Raw genomic sequence first — 22,271 nt, 5'->3', positions numbered from 1 at the left:
AAATGGAGTCAAGATCTCTTCTTCCCTTCACCAAGTCCTGACTGCCCTGAAGATCACCACATCAGTTGCCCCCCTGCTCAGAGCAAGGGACCCAACCACACACTCAGTCCTTGAGCAGGACCCTCAGCCCTCTCCTCACTTTTCACCCCTGGCCCCAGGGGTGGAAGAGCCCAGCAGGCTGAGGACAGGAGAGCCCCTCAGGTTAGAGCTATTTCCAGCAGTATTTCCTCAAGCATTAGCAGCCAGCTCCCTTGACTGCTCCAGGATGTGGGAATATTTGTTATGGAAATTTTGTACAACATCACCACGGGGCCAAAAGCAGCCTACACAGGTCCTCAGTTAAACTCAGCAGCTGGCACAGAGCATATTCTCTTAGAACTAAATTTGACCAGCTGAGTTCAACAGGCCACTAAACAGACTCTGAAGGCCTCCAAGCAAGATGCCTTTCCATTTCCAGACACTGAAAGAGCACAAAGCATCAGGCTTAGATAACCAGCGACCACAGCTACAAGTCAAAACCCAGATGGGCATCCAGAGGGACATTTTCCACTGAGAACACTTTTCCTCCCCCTCATTTCTGAATGCTCTTCTAGAAAAATTTACTTGCACATTGCAGGAAATCTCTCTCTCTCAATGCAAATTCATGGCAGTTGCTTACTTAAAAGAAATACTGGGGTATTGCTAAAGTAATCCTGGAGAATTACTGAACACAATTAAAATGTCAGGGCACTGCAGCCATATAAAGGTGTTCTCTAGGGAGCTGCTCATTGCCATGGGGAGGGAGAAGAGAGCTGGACCAGTTTGGAGATGAGGCACAAAGTTCAGTCAGGCTTCATCTGCACATCCCCTGCTCAGTCTGTCCCAGCCCAACAGCATCTCCAAGAACTTGGGTATCCATCTCCCACATCTTTTGAAGCTTTAACTCTGCTTTGTTCTCCTCCCTGTGATGGTTCCCTACAGGGACAGTCCCTGTGACCTGCTACAGCAACGGTGCACTTGTGGAATTTCACAGAATCACCACAGAATGGTTTGGGTTGGAATGGACATTAAAAATAGCACCTAGATCTAAACCCCCTGCCATGGGAGTTTCTCAGGGTCCCATCCAACCTGGCCTTGCAACACCTCCAGGGGTAGAGTTTCAGTTAGCTCTGAGTAGGTGTAAGGCAGCCCTCATGCCCCAAAGCCCACCTGTGCCAAGAACACACTGCCCCAGTCCTTGATCTCAGGAGCCAGGCATCCTGAGAAGAGACAGCACTTTCCAAAATGCAGTTTCCTGTGCCTACAGGCAGTTCAGAGAGTAATCAAGAGCTTTTGGGCAAAAGATGGAGGAACATAAGCAAACAGGAGCCTTTGATTCCTCACTAGCTGTAGAACAGGTCATTCCTGGCTGCAGCAGTGTTTGGCCACAAGCTCAGGCACAAGAGAGGCTGATCTCAGAATACCTGTTCCTGGGTTTTTGGAAATATGGAAATAATTGATTTTTCTAAACAATTCTGGACAGCTGGATGCCTAAAATAGCAGCACAGATTTAAGTGCTTTCCCTCCCCTTTACTTTACTTCCCCCTTAATGCAGCTCTTGCAGCTGCACAGGGGGAGCCAGCCAGGGCTGTGGAGGCAGGAGAAGCAACCAGAGAGCAGGAGGAACTGCTGCAGCCCACACCAAAGGACAAATGCAGTGCTTTGCATCAGCTGCAGGGATGCTGGAAAGACACAGCTGTGACAGATTTATTTTTTTCCCCTCCAGGTTGACACAGGAAGATGGGCACTGGCTCTACTGGACAAAACCACAACCCTCCTGTTCTGATGGCTGCAGCAATGGCACTGGCTGCTGTTTGCAACATGGATTTTGTGCTGCCCTGGTTTCATCCTCTGCAGGACTTATGTTGCTTCCCTCAATTCTCCTGAGGAGCAGAAGTCTGGTACAGCAATTAGCTCAGAAAATGAATCATATTCCTGGAGCCTGCATCAAACTGTACAAAGTTTACAAGCGTCTTCCCAACTGTTTTGGAAGTTACTTAACGCCAGAGATGAGGATGGGAGTGTTTTCCTTCCCCAGCCCTACCACAGGATTGCCTTGGACATGTCACTTGGCTCCCACCTGAATTTTCCACTGGGGTCACTCTGGCCAGAGACCTGCACCAAAAACTGTACTTGATGGATGAGATATTGAACCCCCAATCCAAGAACCAAATTCAAGCAACAGCACAAACTTGTTTTTCACTAATGAAAGCAAGATTTTCTCAAAGAAGCGAGCCGTTTCTGTGGTCTAAGCCAGTCCTCATGAGGGGCCAGCTACAGCTCAACAGAAGTTCATCCCTGCTCTGCCAATACACTTTTCATGTTTTTGCTTCTGCTCAGCTGCAGACGTGGCACACGAAGCCGAAGCTGTGTCCTGAGGTGGTTGGGCTTCCAGTCCCTGTTGCTCCAAAGGGGAAAAACTCCTGAACTTAGTTCCTGAACTAAGAATATCTGGATTCTTCTGCTGTCTCATCTAAGTCTAGGGACCTATTATAAAGGAGGAGCTATGAGGAAAAATACAGAAGGTATTGCCCCCACCAAATGCCTGCTGTCAGGATGCTGAAACTGCTCAGGAGATCAGCCTTGAAAGCCACTCTCAGGCTTGAGGAGAGCCAGCCCTGCCCACATCATCTCATTCCCAGTCTGTAGCTGCTTCTGCTGCCCCACAAACCCAGCCAGGCCCTTCACCCTCTGCCATGACCCATCTGCACAGCCTGAGTAAATCCACAAGGCCCTGGGGTCTCCAAACTAATCCCACTTGGGTCCAAGTTTCACCAGCTCAGATGGCAGACCAGCTACTAAAACCACAAAAAAACCCAGATTAACTTCAGAACAGATTTCATGAGCACCATCCTAATGGCAAGACTGCAATTTTTATGAATAAGATGTGTTTTCTGAAACAGGACTGAATTCATCTGTACGTTAGATGCAATGCAAAATAGGCAAAGCATTAATTTTTCCCTTTCCTGCAGCTTCTCCAGCAAGCTGGCTCTGCTCTTTTGGAAGGGAACTGCTACCCTCTAGTGGGGCTGGCTGAGAGCAGCTTTTTGGATACGTTTTCTCCATCTCAAGGCAGGAATTTAAAGAGAAAGAGGCAACACCTGAAAACTCAAGTTTTGGGGTCGCACTGTGCCTGACTGATCCATACCACAGCTCAAGGCAAATGCAAGAACAACTCCATATTCTGAGTGGAGATGATAAGTAAAAACCACAGAAGAACTCCAAAAAAGAACCCTACACACCTTAATTTACCACACAGATGTCCTGGGGTATATTCTACATCCAAGGAAGTGTTCAGCTTTTCCTCACCACCCTGCTGCATTCCCGTGGTTCCAGCATTTAACTCACCCTCATGAGCTCCTTGAAGAAGGGATAAGATAACAGCTGCTCCCATTTCAGTCCCAGACTGCAGCTCCTGCCATTTTTTTGTCCCCATTCCCAGCTGGGAGCACACCAAGCCCCTCTGGGCAGAGCAGATGACACCTACCATACTCCCCAAAGACCAGGTATGTGTATTTCTTGTGCTGAACAATCCAGGAGACAACTTTCACACCCAGCCAGATCAGCAGCATCCCCAGCGTGGCATCCAGGATGAAATTAATAAGGTAGCTAAGAGCAGAGGAAAATTCAGGTTTCAGCTTCTGTGTTCTTAAGTATTATTCAAAATCTTTAATTTCATAATGGAAATGAATTTTAAAAACCCCAAGATTTTAAATAAGCCTGCTTAACAATCCAAACTCACTTCCCTTCTCTTTGATTGCATTTTCCTAAGCCTTAACAGCGATTTCTTAGTTTAAAAGCTTGCTCAGGAGAGAAAGGACAGGCTCCACCAACTCTCTGGCACTGCTCATTTATTCATATAGCAATAAATACCTCTTAAAAGTTTCCCCCCCCCCAAAAAAAAAAAAAGGAGACATTCCACTTTCTTTTATAATTTAAAAAAAAAAAAAAAAAAAAAAAAAGAAAGAAATCTCAAGTTTCAGAGGAAGCAGAACTGAACTGTTCCCAGAACCAAACTTCTTCCCAGAATTTCACACAAGAAAATGGCAGCTTTTTGGGCACCACAGCTGCTCTATAATCTGGGCAGCAGAAGAGGTAAAAAGTCCATTTTTCTGAGCAGCTGCAAGAGGCACCCAAAAACAGAGAGACAGACTCTGAGAGGCAGGTTTTGGGAGAGGTGATGGGCACTGGCTCAGCAGCAAGAGCCCTGAGGTCCCAAAAACCACAAGGTCAGGTCCCACTGCAGATCCAGGAGCTGAACCCATCCCTGCCAGGAGATTTTGGCTCAATGGATTTGAGTTCTGCAGCTCTGGATGCTGAAGTGGCACTGGGCAGAGTGCCAGGGGCAGGAGACCTGCAGGGACCTTCTGGGGATTGCAGGGTCCAAGCTCTAATCCAGGCCTTGGAATTTTAATGAACTCCAAAAAGAGAAAAAAAAAAAAAAAAAAAAAAACAAAACAAAAAAAAAAAAAAAAAAAAAAAACAACACACAAAAAAACCCCAAAAAACCCACCAAAAACAACACAGAGTAATGTGGTTTTTTATGCAGTTTTCCATTATTGCAATATTTTCTGCCAGATTTCTACAGGATGAAGAAAATGCCAAGCACGAGGCTACAGCAGTGAGCATTTCCTTTTCCAGAACTCTGCCTCTGAACCAAGAAACTGAAAACAACAATCTGCTTCTGATATCCACTTTGAAAGCATAACATTAAGTTTTTCTACATCCAAAAATTCAGAGTGGCTTTTTACAGTTTCCAGCTGCTGAAAATGAGAGCATTCCACACAAACATGGAGCTCTGGTGGTTTATTCTGGGCAGGACACGGAGTGTGAGCCACAAAGCCCAGGGACAGGGCTGGAGGGTTTTAAGCTGCCTGCTTCAGGATGACAAGTCAGGCAGTGCAGGGAAACATAAAACACACATGAAAAATAAACAACACACCCAAAGGGCACAGCATAAGCATGAAAGGGTTTATTTTAAAACACTGTCTGCTTAAGAAAAAACAACAATACATCATTTGAGAGGTTATGTGCAGCCCCAGCCAAACTTGTGTCTGCTTAAAGAAACATATCAAGGTGCTGTACTTTAATATAAAAAAAAGGAGACAGGCCAGAAGGTTTTAAGGAGCATTTTGAAGCCTAAAGGAGTTTCTCAAAATGGGATGAAGTTAATGCTGAAACTAATTTTTTATCCACAAAGTGTCTGAAGTAAAGGTGGCACTTCTACATTTAGCCTGAAGTTTGGTTTAGAAATCCCCCAAACAGGACCAGCAAAGAAGACTGAGCAGAGACCACAAAAACAAGCTCAGCAGGGTTTATCCCCATGCAGTGCTCCAGATGGATCCATTTCCACTGTTCAGGACCCTTCCCAACACAACTCTCCCTTTGACAGATGTAGGGCATGAATGCAAGTCCCCTGTGTACTTACAGAGAGCAAGGGTCCTCCTCAGTGAGATCAGACAGAAAAACATTGGCAAAGTGGATGAAGAGGGCACCTATTGCTTGCTTGGAGGTGTCATAAAACCTGGAGGAAAAACCAAGATTTTCTGAAGGAGTTAAGCAGGGAATTTTATTTCCAGGGAACACCAGCTACTACCACCTATGGAGGTTTCCTTGGGAAGCAGCAGCACATTTCATTTAACAATTAAATGTCACACAGGGGGCCTAGAAGATTGTTAGTATAAGAGAAAAAAATATTATAAACACAGTTTTCAAGGTTCAAATGAAAAAATCTCACCATATCCTCCAGGGACGCCTCTCTGCCTTTGGCTCCTTAAATCGTTTCACTGCAAAGAGAATTAGAGAGGTTCCATTACCCACATGAACCCCTCCATGTGTGCATCCTGCACCCACCTGCACTGCAAAAGCAGTCCAAAAATCCTGCAGGAGCCTCAGCATTTAAAGCTGAGCAAAGCCAAAGGACCTCCCCAGGGCAGTGGTGGAATTGCTGTCCCTGGAAGTGTCCAGAAGACACAGATGTTGTGTTTAGGACACAGGGTAGGGGTGCATTGAGGTGGTCTTCAGGGCAGTCAGGACTTGGTGAAGGGAAGGAGAGATCTTGACTCCATTTCAGAAGGCTGGTTTATTATATTATGATATGTATTATATTAAAAAAGACCACACTATAGCTATACTACAAAGAACAGAGAGAAAGATTCATCAGAAGGCTAGACAGGAATAGAAAAGGAATGAATAATAACATTCTGTGACTCCTAGAGAGTCCCAGAGCTGCTGCCTCCTCGATTGGCCACCAAGTAGAAACATCTCACATTGACCAATCGAGAAAGCACCTGCTGCATTCCACAGCAGCAGATCACAAATTGTTTACACTTGATGCTGAGGCCTTCTCAGCTTCTCAGGAGAAGAAAATCCTAGCAAAGGGATTTTCACAAACTATCACAACCACAGGGGTGGGCTCAGCAGTGCTGGGTTAATGGTTGGACTTGATGATCCTGGATGGCTTTTCCAGCCATAATGATTCCATGATTCTGTTCTCTGGCCTGGAGCAAACCAACCAGAGGCAATGCCTGCACCCAGGGCTCAGCAGGATGGACAGCAGAGGTGTCTGGGGAGAGCTGTGTGCTCCTGGCATCCCTCAGCAACAGCATTCCCATGCCATGGGACCTAGGTGGGGTATTTGCTGAGTTCCCCAGGTGGAGGAGGAATTGAGAATCTGACTCCATGTTCTTAGAGGGCTAATTTGTTATTTTATGACATTATATTATAGAAAGAATGCTATACTAAAACTATACTAAACAATACAGAAAGGATACAGCCAGAAGGCTACAAAGAATGACAATGAAAACTTGTGACTCCTTCCAGAGTCCCATCACAGCCTGACTGTGATTGGTCATTAAGTCAAAACAATTCACATGAAACCAATCAAACAACCACCTGTTGGATAAACAATGTCGAAACCACATTCCAAAGCAGCAAAACACAGGAGAAGCAAATGAGATAATTTTGTTTTCCTTTTTCCCTGAGGCTTCTCAGCTTCCCAGGAGAAGAGTCCTGGGCAAAGAGGATTTTTCAGAAAATATGATGGTGGCACCTGGGGAATGCTGAGGGAGGGGTCATCACTACCTGCCAGCCCTAATAATCCTTCCAGACAACTTGAAATCACAGTGACCATGAAGGAACTCTTCCTTCCTTGAAAACACACAAGGTCAGGCAACTGCTCTGTTCTCTCCAGCTGTATCTGAGCCCTCAGGCTGCTCCCAAAGGGAAGCCTGGGCTCCTTCCCCTGGGAAATGCCTTCCTGATCCAACATGGAAGGATGCAGGGACTTCCTGACAGGAGCCTTGACATTTCAGAAGTGCAGCTTTGCACTGCTTTTACTGGCAAGGTGACAGGGCAACAGATGAAAAGAGAAGGGTGAAAGGACTATGAGGAACTTCTTACAACTAAAAGAAGAGATATTTAGGTGGGAGACTGGGGAGAAATTCTTTACTGCGAGGATGGGGAGGCACTGGCACAGGGTGCCCAGGGAAGCTGTGGATGCTCCATCCTTGGAAGTGTCCAAGGCCAGGTGGGACAGGGCTTGTGAGCCACCTGGGACAGTGGAAGGTGTCCCTGCCCACAGCAGGGGGTGGAACAAGATAGTTTGTAAGGTCCCTTCCAACCCACACCATTCTCCAATCCTGTGATCTCCCCTAATCCCAGGATTTAGTCAGGCACATGCAGGGATTTGGTGCCAGTCTCAAACCCACAGAAAACCAGCCCTGCTACAACCTGATCAATTTTTGCCAGTGATGAGCAACAAGGCACCAGCCAAGTCTCACCAGACACTGCTGCAGCAGCTTGTCCTGCCCCTGTCCAGAAAAAAAACCACCAGTTTCCCTCACCCAGCTGAATCCCACCATGAGATATTCCTGCAGCAATGACTTCCATCAGCTCAGACAAGATCTATCACCACTGATACCCTTCAAAAGCCAGTTTTCATTTCACCTACCCACAAGCATCAGAGCCATGGACCAACCAAGGGGCCAGAAGGGTTTAAAGCAACCCTCAGCTCACGGGGGCAAGGAGCACAATGCTGCAGAGAAGCTGTTGGAGGGGTCTTCAGGCCACCAGGCCAGCCAGCTGACCACTAGCCCAACCACAGGAGCACCAGGGGTGATTTTCATTATTTTCTTAATGGGAAGTGACATGTTATGTATCCACAGCCACTCAGGCTAGAAATACAGTAATTCAGTGTGATAAGATGACAAGTAAGAGGTAAGAAGTTAATGGTGTGGTGCCTTGTTGAACACAGCTTGTCATGCCTCATTAGATTTAAGAGAGTTATCTGAGACTGTGTAATTATCAGAGACAGTAAAACTGTTGTATTAAAGATAAAAGCTAGTATTATAGAGAAATAATTAACTGCTTAATAGGGCATTTACTGTGCAGAGCTGCAGCAGGCTGTCTCCAAATTAAACCAGAAATCCAGCCAAGATTACCAGAGCTTAAACAGGGAGCAGAGTTGTTTGGTAGCTGTGACCCGGGGTTAGGGGGGGATGTTAAATCCACAGGAGCAGCACCACATCTCTGAAGACTCCAGGAGATGATGGAGCCCTCCATGAAGCAGCACTTTGTGCTCAGTGAGCACAGCAGGGCTCTGGACAATGAGCAGCAACTGCAAAGCTTCCCTCCCCTCTTCCAAATGCTACAGAGAGCCAAGCCATGGCATGCGGCACAGGCTCAGCTGGATCAAGCTGGAGAAAGGCAAAAATCTCCTCTGTTCTTCTCAAAATGTGTTTCCCATCACTGCAGTCCAGTCAGTTTTCCACCAGCTGTAGGTGGGCTTGCTACCCTGGCTCAGACAGACCAGTCCATCCTTAATATTGACTTTAAAGGAAGTTATGCATGCATCAAGGACAAAAAAAAAAAAGTTATATTTGAGTTCTAGCACCTATGACCAAATCAAACTCCATAAGAACACCTGAAACAAATTAAAAATTCAGTTTACTGCACACAGAGTTGCACAAAATGGAAGAGAACCCCAATTCAATTAGACTGAAAATGAGACTGGAATGCAGCTGCTCTGTATCAGAAGGCATCAGGAATTTGTCTTCCCAACAGTGTTCCCCACCACAGTATTGAACATTTTAATGCTGCTTCCCTTCTCAGCTGTGTCCATGTGCAAAGCAAGCTGCCTTGTGCAAGGAAGCAATGCTATTGCACATCTTGGGAAGAATTCTTCCCTGTCAGGGTGGGGAGGCCCTGGCACAGGGTGCCCAGAGAAGCTGTGGCTGCCCCTGGATCCCTGGAAGTGTCCAGGACCAGGCTGGATGGGGCTTGGAGCAGCCTGGGATGGTGGAAGGTGTCCCTGCCCATGGCAGGAGGTGGAACTGGATCCACCATTGGATCCAAACTGTGCTCACCATTCTGTGACTGAGATTCTGTAGGAGCCAGGAGAAGGGGACCCAGGTCCCAGGAGAAGGGGACCCAGGTCTATCCTGAGCAGAGCAGCACTGGGATGGTGCCTGCCTTCTGCAGGGTCTGCCCCCACAAGCTCCCACCCTGCCCCTGCTTGGCTCCAGCTGCTGCAGACAGAAAGCTGTGAGGCTGAACCAAAAGGGAAGGAAGATGAGTGACAATCTGAGAGATCCCCTGACCACAGCAGAGAGAGGGTAGGGCAGGAAACAAAATACTTCCCAGCCCTTCCTCTTCAGTCAAGGACAAAAAAGATCATACATGCTTGAAATCCCCTCAGAACACCAGGCTGGGTGGAAGCTGGCATCTGAATGAGAACCTGTTAATAGTTAAAAGAAAAAAAAAATAATTGCTGGAGTCTTTCAATATAGATCTGAAAATAGTCAGAAAGCTAAAAGCACAATGACAGCTGTCCTCACTCTTTTTCCAGGGTAATATACAGGTTAATGTTCCTTATGGTGTTCTCTTGATGCAGTAGAAAGGGGACAGAGAGCTTTGCCTGCCCTACACAAAGACAAGGGCTGTGAAGTTACCACAGCTTGTCACAGTCAATGTCCCACAGCCTACTTCTGCTTTTAAACAAATTCTCTGATTCCAATAGTTGATTAAGACAAGGACAGCAGCAACAGGAGCCCTATTCCCTTGTGCTGCTCCTCACCCATGCTGGAACATCCTCCCTGCACCCCCCATTGACCCCACACTGCATTCAGGCAGATCTGCTGCAGATTTGTGCACCAGCACAGGTATAAACCCCTAAATTTAAGCAGAATTTGCTGCAGCATCAACCAGCTGCTGATCAGCAAAACAGGCTACCAAGTCAGGTTTCTACAAAATTATAGGGGGAAACTTATCTCCCTGGGATATGGTTAGACATGCTTGGCTGAGAGCCAGACCACCTCCCTGAGAAATCTTACTGCAACCAACCACAGGAGTCTGAAGCTGAGGTTTGGGAGGGAGGTATTGACTCAACAGACAGAACTTTTGGGATTTGATTAACAGGGATCCAAGCCTGACCCCACTGAGCTCAGCAGCAGGCCTGGGGGATGGATACTGAAAACTGAACCTGATATAAAAGCACTTTTATATGCATTAATAAACCTAAATTGTGAAAGGTCCATCAAAAATAAAGTCTGAGATGTCCCAAACTGGTGATACTGCTACCTGCTTTTAAGAGGGGACTGCCCTAAACCCCATCTCCAGGGCCACATCCCACCAGCAAGAGGGTCACGACTTTATTTCTGGCCTGTGCCAAAGAGGACTCGGAGCTACTGTACCAGGGAGGAAACAAAAGCTCTTCCCCTGCCCAGCCTCTGGGTTATTTTCAGCAGTACAGTCTCCAATAACACATCTCAACCTATTTTGCAGGACACACCCTTTCCCAGGCTCTTTCCAAGCCCCAGGCAGGAAAGAAGCCAACATTCAGGATACAGAGCCAAAACCCTGGGGTCTGCACTATTCTTAGCCGGAGCATGCAGCCACTCAGACAGCTCGACCCCAGACACAATGGGAGGAAGCAGCAGCAGCCACTGTTTGCAGAGAGCAGCCAAAAAAGTGTGAAACTTATTCCCCCATCACTTCAGGGAGCAGCAAAAGTCCTGTTTTCCTCCTCAAAACAGTTGTCAGTGGTTTGATGGCACAGACTGCTGCCGACTTCCATCCTCGGGGCCGCACTAGGTGTATTCTGTCATTCCCTCCCAGAGGGCCTTGTGTTAGGAGGATGAAAGCACCTCCGGCAAAACTGGCAGAGGAAGGAACAGAAATTGAGATTGTGTTCATGGAATCACTGAATGGTTTGATGGGAAGGGTCTTTAAAGACATCTTGCTCCAATTCCCTCCTATGGGCAGGGACATCTTCCACCAGACCAGGTTGTTCCAGCTGGAACATTCATCCTTCTGGAGACTCCAACTGCCCCAATGAAGGCCACAGAGGACCCTGGCATGGTTCTCAGCCTTAAGTTCTACTCTTTGTGACTTATTTTTACACAGATTTTTAAAGCTGTTATTCCAGCCAAGTGCCAGGTGGTCACCAACCAAAGCTGTGAGATAACAACCATCGGTTGTGCTTTGCACATTGAGAACAGAACATATTATTTGCTGACACAGTAGGTCCTACAGGACATTTGGACTGAGGCTGGGCTCCAACTCAGTGCAGAGCATCCTGGAGAGGCAGTTGTGACTCCCCATATGCAAGCCAGTCCCTTGAAAAATGGAGTTTAGACAAGGAAAGATAAAATTAAGACCATAAAATTCAAAGTCACTAAGAGAATACCACCTGAAGAATTAAGTGATGCACAGGCAGTTACCATAGGATCACAGATGGTTTGGGCTGGAAGGGACCTTAACCATCATCTACTTTCTACTCCCTTTTAGCAATAAAGCCAGCATTTTATCCAAACCCAACTCCTATCATTAAAATCTCTCTGCCATACAGTTTTCTCACAAATGCTGTTCAAAAAAAACAAGCTGTAAATTTAAGAGACTCCTTAAAGCTTTGCATGCTCCACCTCATAATTAGACTAATTTCCCTGTAGAGATTCTTGTCTCATTAAGCCACACATAACATCAACGGCTCGCCACACGTGGCAGAACCACCTCAGCCAGGTGCAAGGTGCTCAGCAGCCTGTGGATCACAGGTAGCTTCTCATGAAGCTCTGCTCTGCCAGCTCATTTCTCATCTTCCCTTTGTTCTCTCAGAAACCAGGAGCTCCCCAGACCCCGCTCAGCTCGGCCGCTCGAGGGGCGACGGCCAAGGAGAGGTCAGAGCAATCAACAGCTGCAATTCTAAAGCTTTGTGGAAAGCTGTGTGCAGCCTAATGAAGCACACCGAGTGCTGCACAGACCTTCCAGCCCACAAAGTGCAGCACATGTTCTCGAGCTCATCCAGTTTTCAGATGTACCGAAGCAGAAGAGAAACGTGCTGCGAGTCCTGCCATGTGCAGCTCGTTGCTTAACCCACAAACCTACATGTAAATCAGCAAGGACCCAAGCTTCACACTGCCAGACAGAGTTAACCCCTGTGGCTTTGTTTTAAAAAGCATTTACGGGGTGAAGTTGGAATTTACAGGCTCCTGTGCGTGAACAATTACAATCACACACGGTTATGCACTTGTGTGACAGCAAGCAAAGGCAGCAGAGCCTGTCTTGGGCACGGGAAGCCTGCAGTGGTTTTGTGTCTTGGGCAGATGTATTTCAGAGCAGAATGGAAGTCTGGACAGATCGAGTGCTCTAGCATTTATTTCTTCTTTTTCTTGGCAGGGACTCACACTTTCACCCATCCTTATGAGGCATTTTCAGCGTAAAGTCAAAACACAAACCAGAAAGCACTCGGGATACTTTTGAAGCACAGAAACAGCATTTCACTTCAAACTATATGCAACAACCACCCTGAACTTAGCACTGGGGCAGAATCACAGCATGGTTTGGGTTGGAAGGGTCCTTTGATGGTCCTCATTCCACCCCCTGCCATGGACAGGGGCACCTTCCACTAGACCAGGCTGGTGAGAGACCCATCCAACCTGACCTTGAATGTTTCCAGGGATAGGGCATCCATCATTCTACTGGGCAACCTGTTTCATTGTTTCAGCACACTCACTGTAAAAAAAATTCCTCTTGTATTTAGTCTAAATCTATCCTCCTTCAGTTTAAAACCAATGCCTCTTTTCCTATCACTACAGGGGCCTAACAAAAAGTCACAAAAGGTGGGTTAAGTTTGATTTATCTGGTGGTGATGAGTGCAACAGCTTCCATGAGTCCCTCTCAAAGTTCAGACGCTTCTCAACACGAGGATGCTCTCTCCCATTTCACCATCCAGGAGAAAATCAACATTGAAAGCTCAGCTGGAAAACCCACAGGGACCAAGAAAACACAGGCCACAGATCAAGGGGATACTTCTGATGTTCTTTAACAACTGTTTTCTACCACAGAGACACTATTTCTTTTACAGGAAGTCTGGTAAATTCCTATTCTGTGGCTCTGCCTCAGGACAAGCTACTTGGACCAATGTCTAAAACACCATCCCAGGTGCTAACAGAGCATCCCCAGCTCCAAGTCCTGCCTGGGGGTCAGCACCAGGGTCCCTACTGCCAACTGTGCCTTCTTAAGACTAAGCTCAAGGCAAGATGTGCTGGAAGAGAGTGTCCAGCAGTGACATGCAACAGGAGAGAGGGACACTGCTGTCACATGAGGCAGGATCAAGACATTTTCAAAAGTAAAGCTGAAAACCAGATTTCCCACGGGGTTGTGGGAGCTCAGTCCAGTGCAGCTCTCCTTGCCTGGCAGAATGAGTGTTTTCCAAGAGCAACATCTATTTTCATACCAACATCACAAGTGCTACTACACCTCATTCAGCAGCTCAGAGGGCTGCCAAGACAGTTTCACAAAAAGCTGGAAGAGAAACAAAGGTTCATGAGTTTCCCCAATGCTGTTTGTGATGGAGTAGAAAATTAATACCAGCTCCAGGGAAAAGTTTTTCCATTCACAATGGAGACAAAACTTCTTCAACTCCCCAGATCCGTTTCTCCTGCACTCCAGTTAATTCATGAAGAAGGCTATGGATGTAATTTGTACAAAAGATCTTCCCTCATTTCAAAGAGTTTTGTTGTCCCCTGTGCAAACCTGGACAACTTTTGCTAGTCTAGAACCCCTTCCTTAAAAAAAAAAAAAAAAAAAAAAAAAAAAAGGTTTCAATGAATAGCAGCAACTGCAGGGGCTCAGCCCTCAAAAGCTCACCCAGCCCTTGCAGCTGAGATAACTGCAATGAGCTTTCTCCACTCAGCTGAGTGATGCTCAGGGAAAAGCATTGCAAAGTGCTTCAGATGGGATTGCACAATTATCCCCACTCCTCAGGGCCACGACCTCCCCAGGGGAGGGTCTTGCACAGGAATCCAGATTGCCACACACACACAGCTGCTGGGCTCCTCTGCCTCTGCTTCCAAGTGTTTGTGTTCAGTTCTAGGACTGTCCTTACAGCCAAAGTGCCTCCACAGCCACCCCAGGCAGGTGAAAAGGGTAAAACCTCTTTACCATCTGACTCCCAAATGGGGCAAAGCTGCAGCCAGAGCAAGCTCTGGTCATACTGGGACTAGGCTTGACTACAGCCACAAACACCTTGCTAGAAAAGCAAGAGAGTGTTTGTAGGCTAAAATGAACTGTTACCACTATTGCTCATGGGAGTTGACAGAATAATAAAACCCCACTGAACAGCTGTCCTGACTCCCTGCCAAGGCTGGGCATCATTTACTTCTGGGTCCTGTTTTCACCACTCAAAGGACCCATTTCACAGAATCCACAGCAATGGGGAGCAGCCACCCCGCTCGCCCCACTCAATCATTCAAGTCTGATTTCCTCCTGCATTAGGTTTTCCTACCAGGTTGGCAGGAGAGAATCTTTCCACAGCCCCAAGAAACACAAATTCAAGGACACAAATTACTCTGATAAAAACTTCATCCTCCCTGCAATAGCCATGCTTGGGACCCACATTCTGGGGGGATACTCTGAGCACAACCCATGCATACACACCTGCCAAACTTTGCAGAATGCCACATTATTGTTGGTCTGAGTTCCTCTGCATGTTTTCAAGAGCTCTGAACAAGTACCTGCACAATTTGGAAATTTTATCTGCCCAAATCCAGGTGTTCCTATAGCTGAGCTGGTACTTTAAAGTAGAAGAAATAGCAAAGGCATTGGTTTGAGTTTGGACAGGAATTCTGTAACATGGTTTTAGGTCAGAAGGGACCTTAAAGATCATCCAGTTCCACCCCCTGCCATGGGCAGGGACACCTCCCACTATCCCAGGCTGCTCCAAGCCCCATCCAACCTGGCCTTGGACACTTCCAGGGATTGGGCATCCACAACTTCTCTGGGCACCCTGTTCCAGGGCCTCACCACCCTCGTGGACCTTGTTTCCACTTATTAACCCATGGCCTGCAACATCCAGGCAAAGAAGAAATCCACAGTAAGAAAACCAACAGAAACACTGAAGGAAAGAAGAATGTGCTGAAGGAGAGAAGTATTGAAGGGCAGACTCCAACAACAGCAACATCCTAAATTCTATACGATGAAGTCACCCAGCTGGACTGGCTGAAAAGAAGATGCAACCAAAGTTCCCAGGAAGTTTTTTCTCTCAGCTCCAGAGGCTTCCATACCTCCCAGGCACTGGAGCCTTCTCCTTCCCAGACGGACCAGCTGGACGTGCCACAGAAACAGCCCAAAAGCCGCAAGCTGCTGCCCAACACAAAACTGTTGGTGAGCCCACAACCACCACGGGCCAGGAGTCAGCACACAAACAGCCTCTCCAGCAGATCCAAGGAAGCCTCCAGCTGGAAGTGTGTGACTGGGGCACAGGTAAGGACCAGCTGGGGTGGATTAGGGACCACCAGGCCAGCTGCAGGCAGAGGAGGTGCTGTGGTTGGGATCCCAGGGCTGTAAACACATCTGCCCCGGGGGTCCCAGGGAGCAGTTCCTCCTCAGCTGAGTCACAACAAAACCACACAGGATCAGCTTTCAGTTTCTCTTCATTAACCAGGAGGCTGTTAATGTTCACAGAAATATTAGCCCTTGCACCAGCAGTTAGCCCAGAGTTGCTGATTTTGTGGCAGGGGTTATGCAGCCTCATCCACAGAGGTATTCCAACATGATTTACCGAAGTCCTTGATTTTATGGAACACCCCATGGCATTTATGGGAAAATTAACCCACATGCACACATCACTAGGGGGAACAGGAACAGAAAAAGAAATTACCACTGTTCTTACTGAAAATATTTGGTGAAACACAAGCAGTGGCATGTTGCAAGTGGGCCGCTCCAGCTGGAAGAAGGTATCAGTTATCCCTGGAAGAACTTGTTGCAATTTTCTCTGGCAGCTTGGCGCTAACCGCAGCGCTGGAGCCTTTGAAAGTGATTTCCAAAAGGCAGAGGGGGCAAGAGAACCTCAAAATCTGCAGCTACTTAGCCTGAAAACTTGGAAGTTTCGGTTCACTGTCACCACAGGCTTTTAAACAAGGAAAACAGATCGAGTTCTGGCATGTTGATTCAACTTGTGCTAAACCACTTAACCCTGAAGAGCAGCAACGCACACATTGCTCTGAGCAAAACACAGCTGCAGCACAGAACAACAGCGAATTTTCACGGCTCTTTCAGCCTCAGCGTTCCGCACCTCTTCACAGGATGGCAGAATCACTGAGGTTCGAAAAGAATTCTGATATCATCAAGTGCAACCATAAACCCAGCACTGCCAAATCCTCCACTAAACCACGTCCACACGTCTTTTAAATCCCTCCCGGGACGCAGGCTCCACCACTGCCATCAGCAGCCCGTTCCAATGCCTTCCCCTTCCGGGGAAGAAGCTTTCCCAAAAATCCACTCTGAACTTTCTACAGCGTAACTTAAGGCCGCTCTCCCTCGCCCTGGAAATCACACCCCGGGTGATTTTTCTCACTCCTCAGCTGATTTCTCCCACTACCACCCTTTCCCAGCAACCAGAAAAACACGTTCTCTCTCTAAACTCCTTCCGCAGCTGCTCGAACCCTAAAACTTCGCGCAGCTGAAGCGAAAATTCAGCAAAACAACATCACAGCGCAATTAAATCCCCCTCAGCGCCGTGTCGGACACCCGCCCCGCTTGTCTCAGCTCCTCCCCGGCGACTCGCGGGGTTACAGCACCAGCTCTTTTTACCCTTCATTAAAATTTTCTAAGCGACCGAGCAATGGCTCAGCCAATTTCCACAGATTACAGCCGCGCGTTCCGCGGAGCTTCATTACCATCAGATTAGGGAGTTGGGAAGAAGGAGCATCTGGCGCTGCGGCTGGGGAGCATCCCCCCAGCGCGTCCCTTCCTCCCGAGCCCAGCGCGGCTCAGCGCAAAACTCGGTGCTTTGTAGCAGAACCCACCCCAGCGAGGTGCCGCCGGTCCCCCCGCGGGCAGGGGGCGGCCCGAGCTGCCCGGTACTCACGCATGAGGGTGCTGAAGGCGCAGAGAGCCAGCAGCGCCTGCAGCAGCACCCCGAAGCGCCCCAGCAGCGCTCCGCTGCCGCAGCCGTGCGCCGGCCGGGGAGCGGCCATGGGATGCGCTGGGACGGGAAGGTGCGGGACGAAGCGGGGATGGGGATGGGAATGGGGATGGGATAGCCCCGGCCCCGCACAAAGGCGGCCCCGAGCTGCCGCCTCCGCCCCCCGGCCCGCCCCGCCCGCAGCGGCACCCGGGGCGGGGCGGGAGGGGAGGGACGGGGGCGGAGGAGGGGATGGAGATGGGAGAGGGACGGGGAAAAGGCACATGGATGGGGATGGAGATGGGAGAGGGACGGGGAAAAGGGACATGGATGGGGATGGAGATGGGAGAGGGACGGGGAAAAGGGACATGGATGGGGATGGAGATGGGAGAGGGACGGGGAAAAGGGACATGGATGGGGATGGAGATGGGGACAGGGACAGGGACAGGGACAGGGATAGGGAAAAGGGACATGGATGGGGACGGAGGAGGGGATAGAGATGGGAGAGGGACGGGGAAAAGGGACATGGATGGGGATGGAGACGGGGATGGGGACAGGGAAAAGGGACATGGATGGGGACGGAGATGGAGATGGGGACAGGGAAAAGGGACATGGATGGAAATGGAGATGGAGATGGGGACAGGGAAAAGGGACATGGATGGGGATGGAGATGGGGACAGGGAAAAGGGACATGGATGGGGATGGAAATGGGGACAGGGAAAAGGGACATGGATGGGGACAGAGATGGGGACAAGGACAGGGAAAAGGAAAAGGGACGTGGATGGGGACAGAGATGGGAATGTGGAAGAAGTTGGAGATGAGGATACAAAAGGAATGGAGAGACAGAGGGATGAGGATGAAGGCAGGGATGGGAGGATGGGGACAGGGACAGGGAAAAGGGACATGGATGGGGACAGAGATAGAGATGGGGACAGGGACAGGGAAAAGGAAAAGGGACATGGATGGGGAGGGAGATAGAGATGGGGACAGGGACTGGGAAAGGGAAAAGGGACATGGATGGGGAGGGAGATGGGAATGTGGAAGAAGTTGGAGATGAGGATACAAAAGGGATAGAGAGACAGAGGGATGAGAATGGAGGCGGGGATGGGAGGATGGGGAGAGGGAAAAGGGACATGGATGGGGATGGAGACGGGGACAGGGAAAAGGGACATGGATGGGGATGGAGACGGGGACAGGGAAAAGGGACATGGATGGGGATGGAGATAGAGATGGGGACAGGGAAAGGGAAAAGGAAAAGGGACATGGATGGGGACGGAGATGGGAATGTGGAAGAAGTTGGAGATGAGGATACAAAAGGGACGGAGAGACAGAGGGATGAAGATGGAGGAAGGGATGGGAATGGAGTTGGGGACAGGGATGAGGATCAGGACATGGATGGGGAAGGGGACGAGGATGGGAACAGAGGTGGAGATTGGGATGTGGAAGAAGTTGGAGATGAGGATACAAAGGGGACAGAGATGAGGATGGAGACATGGAGATGGGAATGGGGACGAGAATGGAAATGGAGTTGAGTTGGGGATGGGAACAGGGACAAAGATGGGGACAAAGACAGAGATGAAGAGGTGGAAGGGATTGGAGATGGGGATGCAGGGGACATAGACATTGAAACAGAAGCAGCCATGGGAATGGGTATGGAGATGGGGACAGGGATAGGGGTGTAAATGCGAACGGGGTGGGGAAGAGGTTGGAGATGGGGATGCAATGGGAACAGGCAGACAGAGAGAGACATGGAGTTGAGGATGGAAATTAAGATGGAGGTGTGGATGCAATGGGGATGAAGATGGAAACAGATGGAGATGAGGATGGGACAGAGATGGAGATGACAATGTGGGTGTAGATGAGGTTGGAGATGGAATGGGGATGGGGAAGGAGATGGAGATGAAGAGGGGAATCAGGATGGAGATACAGGAAGAGACAGTGATGGGGACAGGAATTATGGATGTGGATGAGGACGAGGACAGAGACAGAGGTGGGGATGATGATGGAGATGAGGATCCTGGAGGGATCTGGGGTACTGGATTGGGTAAATTGTGCTGAGGTTGGGAGAGCTGGGCTGGGGAGTCCTGGTGGGATAGGGGTGCTGGGCTGGGGAGAGTGGTTAGGGGTCCTGTTAGGGTTTGAGATGCTGGACTGAGGGAGTCCCAGAAGTGTTTCAGGTATCAGGATGTGGAGGTCCCAGCAGGGTTTGGGTTGCTCTGGCTGGAGGGGTCCTCACAAAGTTTGGGAAGCTTGACTGGGGAGGGTTGATAGGGATACTGGTCAAGACTGGGGTGCCAGGTTGAGGGGTTTCAGCAGAGTTTAGGGTGCTGCGCTGGGGATAGTCCTGGGTCTGCTGATGGGGTTGTGTTCTCAAACTGCTGCCTCAAATCTCTTTTTTTTTGTTCCTCTGTGTAACACTGCTGCCACCCCCCTCTACAGCCTCCTCCCCACAGGGCAGGTTTCGTTTTCTCTCTCTCTTTTCAATACTCTTGAGGCCATCTTCAGGGAGCACTGGGGTCACATGGTGAAATTTCCCTCCCTGATTTTGTGGGGTAGGAACTTGTGTTTAGTTACAAAACCAGAGAGGCTGCAAATCTTATCCTGTCATATGACTCTGAGGGATGGCCTTAGAAACACCAGTAAATGTTATGAGAAAAGAAAATCATGGGAGCTGGCCTGCTTCCCAAATAGGTCCAGTTGACAACACAGGAGGGAGTTGTGTTGTTCCTGGGCTTGGGAATCCCCTGTTCTGGAGAGGTCATTAGTGCCAGGCAGTTTAGGCTGGAGCCTTGTCCCTCCTCAACTCAGTCAGCACATCACTGAAATAACAAAAATAGTCCCTCCTCTTTTCTTTTTTTTTCCCCCCCAAGGGTGAATTGAATCTTGGGTTGATTGCTGTTCACTTAGCTCACTGACTTTAATCATGGTTTAATCACAACTTCAGCCAGGAAGGTGGAAGTTTCATCTCACTAACTCATTTTCAGCTGATTTTGTATGTGCAATTGTTAGTTTCATAAAAAGGTTCTTTCCCCTGAGCTGGTAAATCTGATTGTGTTTTGCAGTCAGTTGACTTTATATTAAATTGCAAATCAAATATTAAAGTTGATACTTTTATACAAGCCAGTTGAACACAGGCTATGGGGAAGCATCTATTAAGCAAGCACACACTTTACAGAGATTTCTTCAGGCTCGAACATTTTTTTTTTGCATTTTCTCAGACTTCCTAGGTTTTTGCTATAAAAACGTTTTCAAGAATTGCTGGATGGCAATTTTTCCCCTGGGAGATGCCTTGGACTCTGCTTGCCCAGGTACAGCACAGCAGTTGGAGAAAACAAAGGGGAAAAAAAAAAGACATTTAACCAAGATGAATATTTCTTAAACAAAACTTCAGTTTCTGTGAATAACCTGCAAATTATCTGTGATGTATCGGGGTTTTGCCCAAGGGAACAATTTTTCAAAAGCTCCCTCGGAGCCAGTGCTGCCTCCTCCCCTTTCTTCAAGCCCAATTAATGGTGATTTCTCCCAGCTGCTTTATCAGCAGGACAAAGTTATCCGAGGCCTTATTTCCAGGCGCTGATAGCTTTACAAGAGAGCAGGGTGCCTCCCATGTGTGAAAACACTCAGCTCCAGGAGGGCAATAAACAGAAACCTTGATTTCCCCCTCCTTGCAGGAAGAGGCAGAAATCCTCTGGTGGCTCTTGGTGCTCCGCACTCCTCTGTGAAAACACAGCTTGGCTTTATCAAAAGCACCGTTTGCACTTCAAAATATTTGTATTTTCTGAGCCCACGCAAAAAGTCTTGAAGTTTTGTCTGTACCCCAAGTGGAGTCCAGGAGCTTTGGTTATTAAATTCTAACCCTAGAATTTTGGCAATTAAGATACTTCACCACTTTGGCTCCCTCCTTTTTTTTTTTTTCCCCACTGAGTTTTTTTGTCTCTCTGAGGAGACTTTAGAGCCCCTTGCAGTATCTAAAGGGGCTGCAAGAGAGCTGGAGAGGGACTTTGGACAAGGGCATGGAGTGACAGGACAAGGGGGAATGGCTTCACACTGCCAGAGGACAGCTTTAGATGGGATATTGGGAAGAAATTCTTCTCTGTGAGGGTGGGCAGGCCCTGGCACAGGTTGCCCAGAGAAGATGTGGCTGCCCCTGGATCTGTGGAAGTGTCCAAGGCCAGGATGGACAGCACTTGGAGCAGCCTGGGATAGTGGAAGATGTCCCTGCCATGGCAGGGAGGTGGAATGAGATAATCTTCAAGGTCCCATCCAACCCAAACCATTCCGTGTTTCTAACATTTGAAAAACACCCAGCAAAAGAAAAAGCAAGTCAAGTAAGCACAGTAAGCACTTATGCAAGTAGAATTTAGTGAAGGAATCATTAAAGAAAAAAAAATACCAAAGAAAAATTAATTAAAATATTAGGCCATATGCTTAAGCATAAAATCAGAAACACCAAAGTGATTTCAAGTGATAAGGAATGTAAAAACTAACCCAGGCTATTTATGAAAGTACGAGGAAAAAAATGAAGGTTGGAAGAAATCTGAATTTTCTGTAAGAACAGTATTCTACTCTGTGATAGAATGGGAAACCAAATAATGGAAACCACAGAAGAGACCTTAATTTCCCCATCCTTCCAAAAAAGGATTGGTAAGTAAAATTAACTTAAAACAACACGAGCAGTGATAATACAAGACAAAACCAGGTTAAAAGATGAGAGGAATCAAGACTGAGGGATTCAAGGGCTTGGATAAACAAAGCAAAAGTGGCTGAGAAGTGGGCAGGGTAAAGTTTGGCTCCTCAGGTGTTATCATAGGAGAAGGGGAAATGCTGTGCCTGGCCATGAGGAGGGGAAGGA

General features: G+C 48.1%; 1 protein-coding gene across 1 annotated transcript in view; it reads right to left on the bottom strand.

The window, feature by feature from the left end:
• LOC119708155 (store-operated calcium entry regulator STIMATE-like) overlaps positions 1 to 17,586 on the bottom strand; it is a 31,225-nt gene extending 13,639 nt beyond the window's left edge. Inside the window, exons 1-4 of the mRNA XM_038154208.1 lie at positions 17,384 to 17,586; positions 5,756 to 5,804; positions 5,447 to 5,542; positions 3,506 to 3,627 (exon numbers count right to left, since the gene is read on the bottom strand). Coding sequence (XP_038010136.1) covers positions 3,506 to 3,627; positions 5,447 to 5,542; positions 5,756 to 5,804; positions 17,384 to 17,492 — 376 coding nt within the window. The 5' untranslated portion in view covers positions 17,493 to 17,586. The remainder of the gene's footprint in view (positions 1 to 3,505; positions 3,628 to 5,446; positions 5,543 to 5,755; positions 5,805 to 17,383) is intronic.
• Positions 17,587 to 22,271: the final 4,685 nt, after the last annotated feature.

This window comes from Motacilla alba, chromosome 1A, assembly GCF_015832195.1.
Source record: "Motacilla alba alba isolate MOTALB_02 chromosome 1A, Motacilla_alba_V1.0_pri, whole genome shotgun sequence".
Classification (NCBI taxonomy): Eukaryota; Metazoa; Chordata; class Aves; order Passeriformes; family Motacillidae; genus Motacilla; species Motacilla alba.
This window is presented reverse-complemented; position numbering and strand designations above follow the sequence as displayed.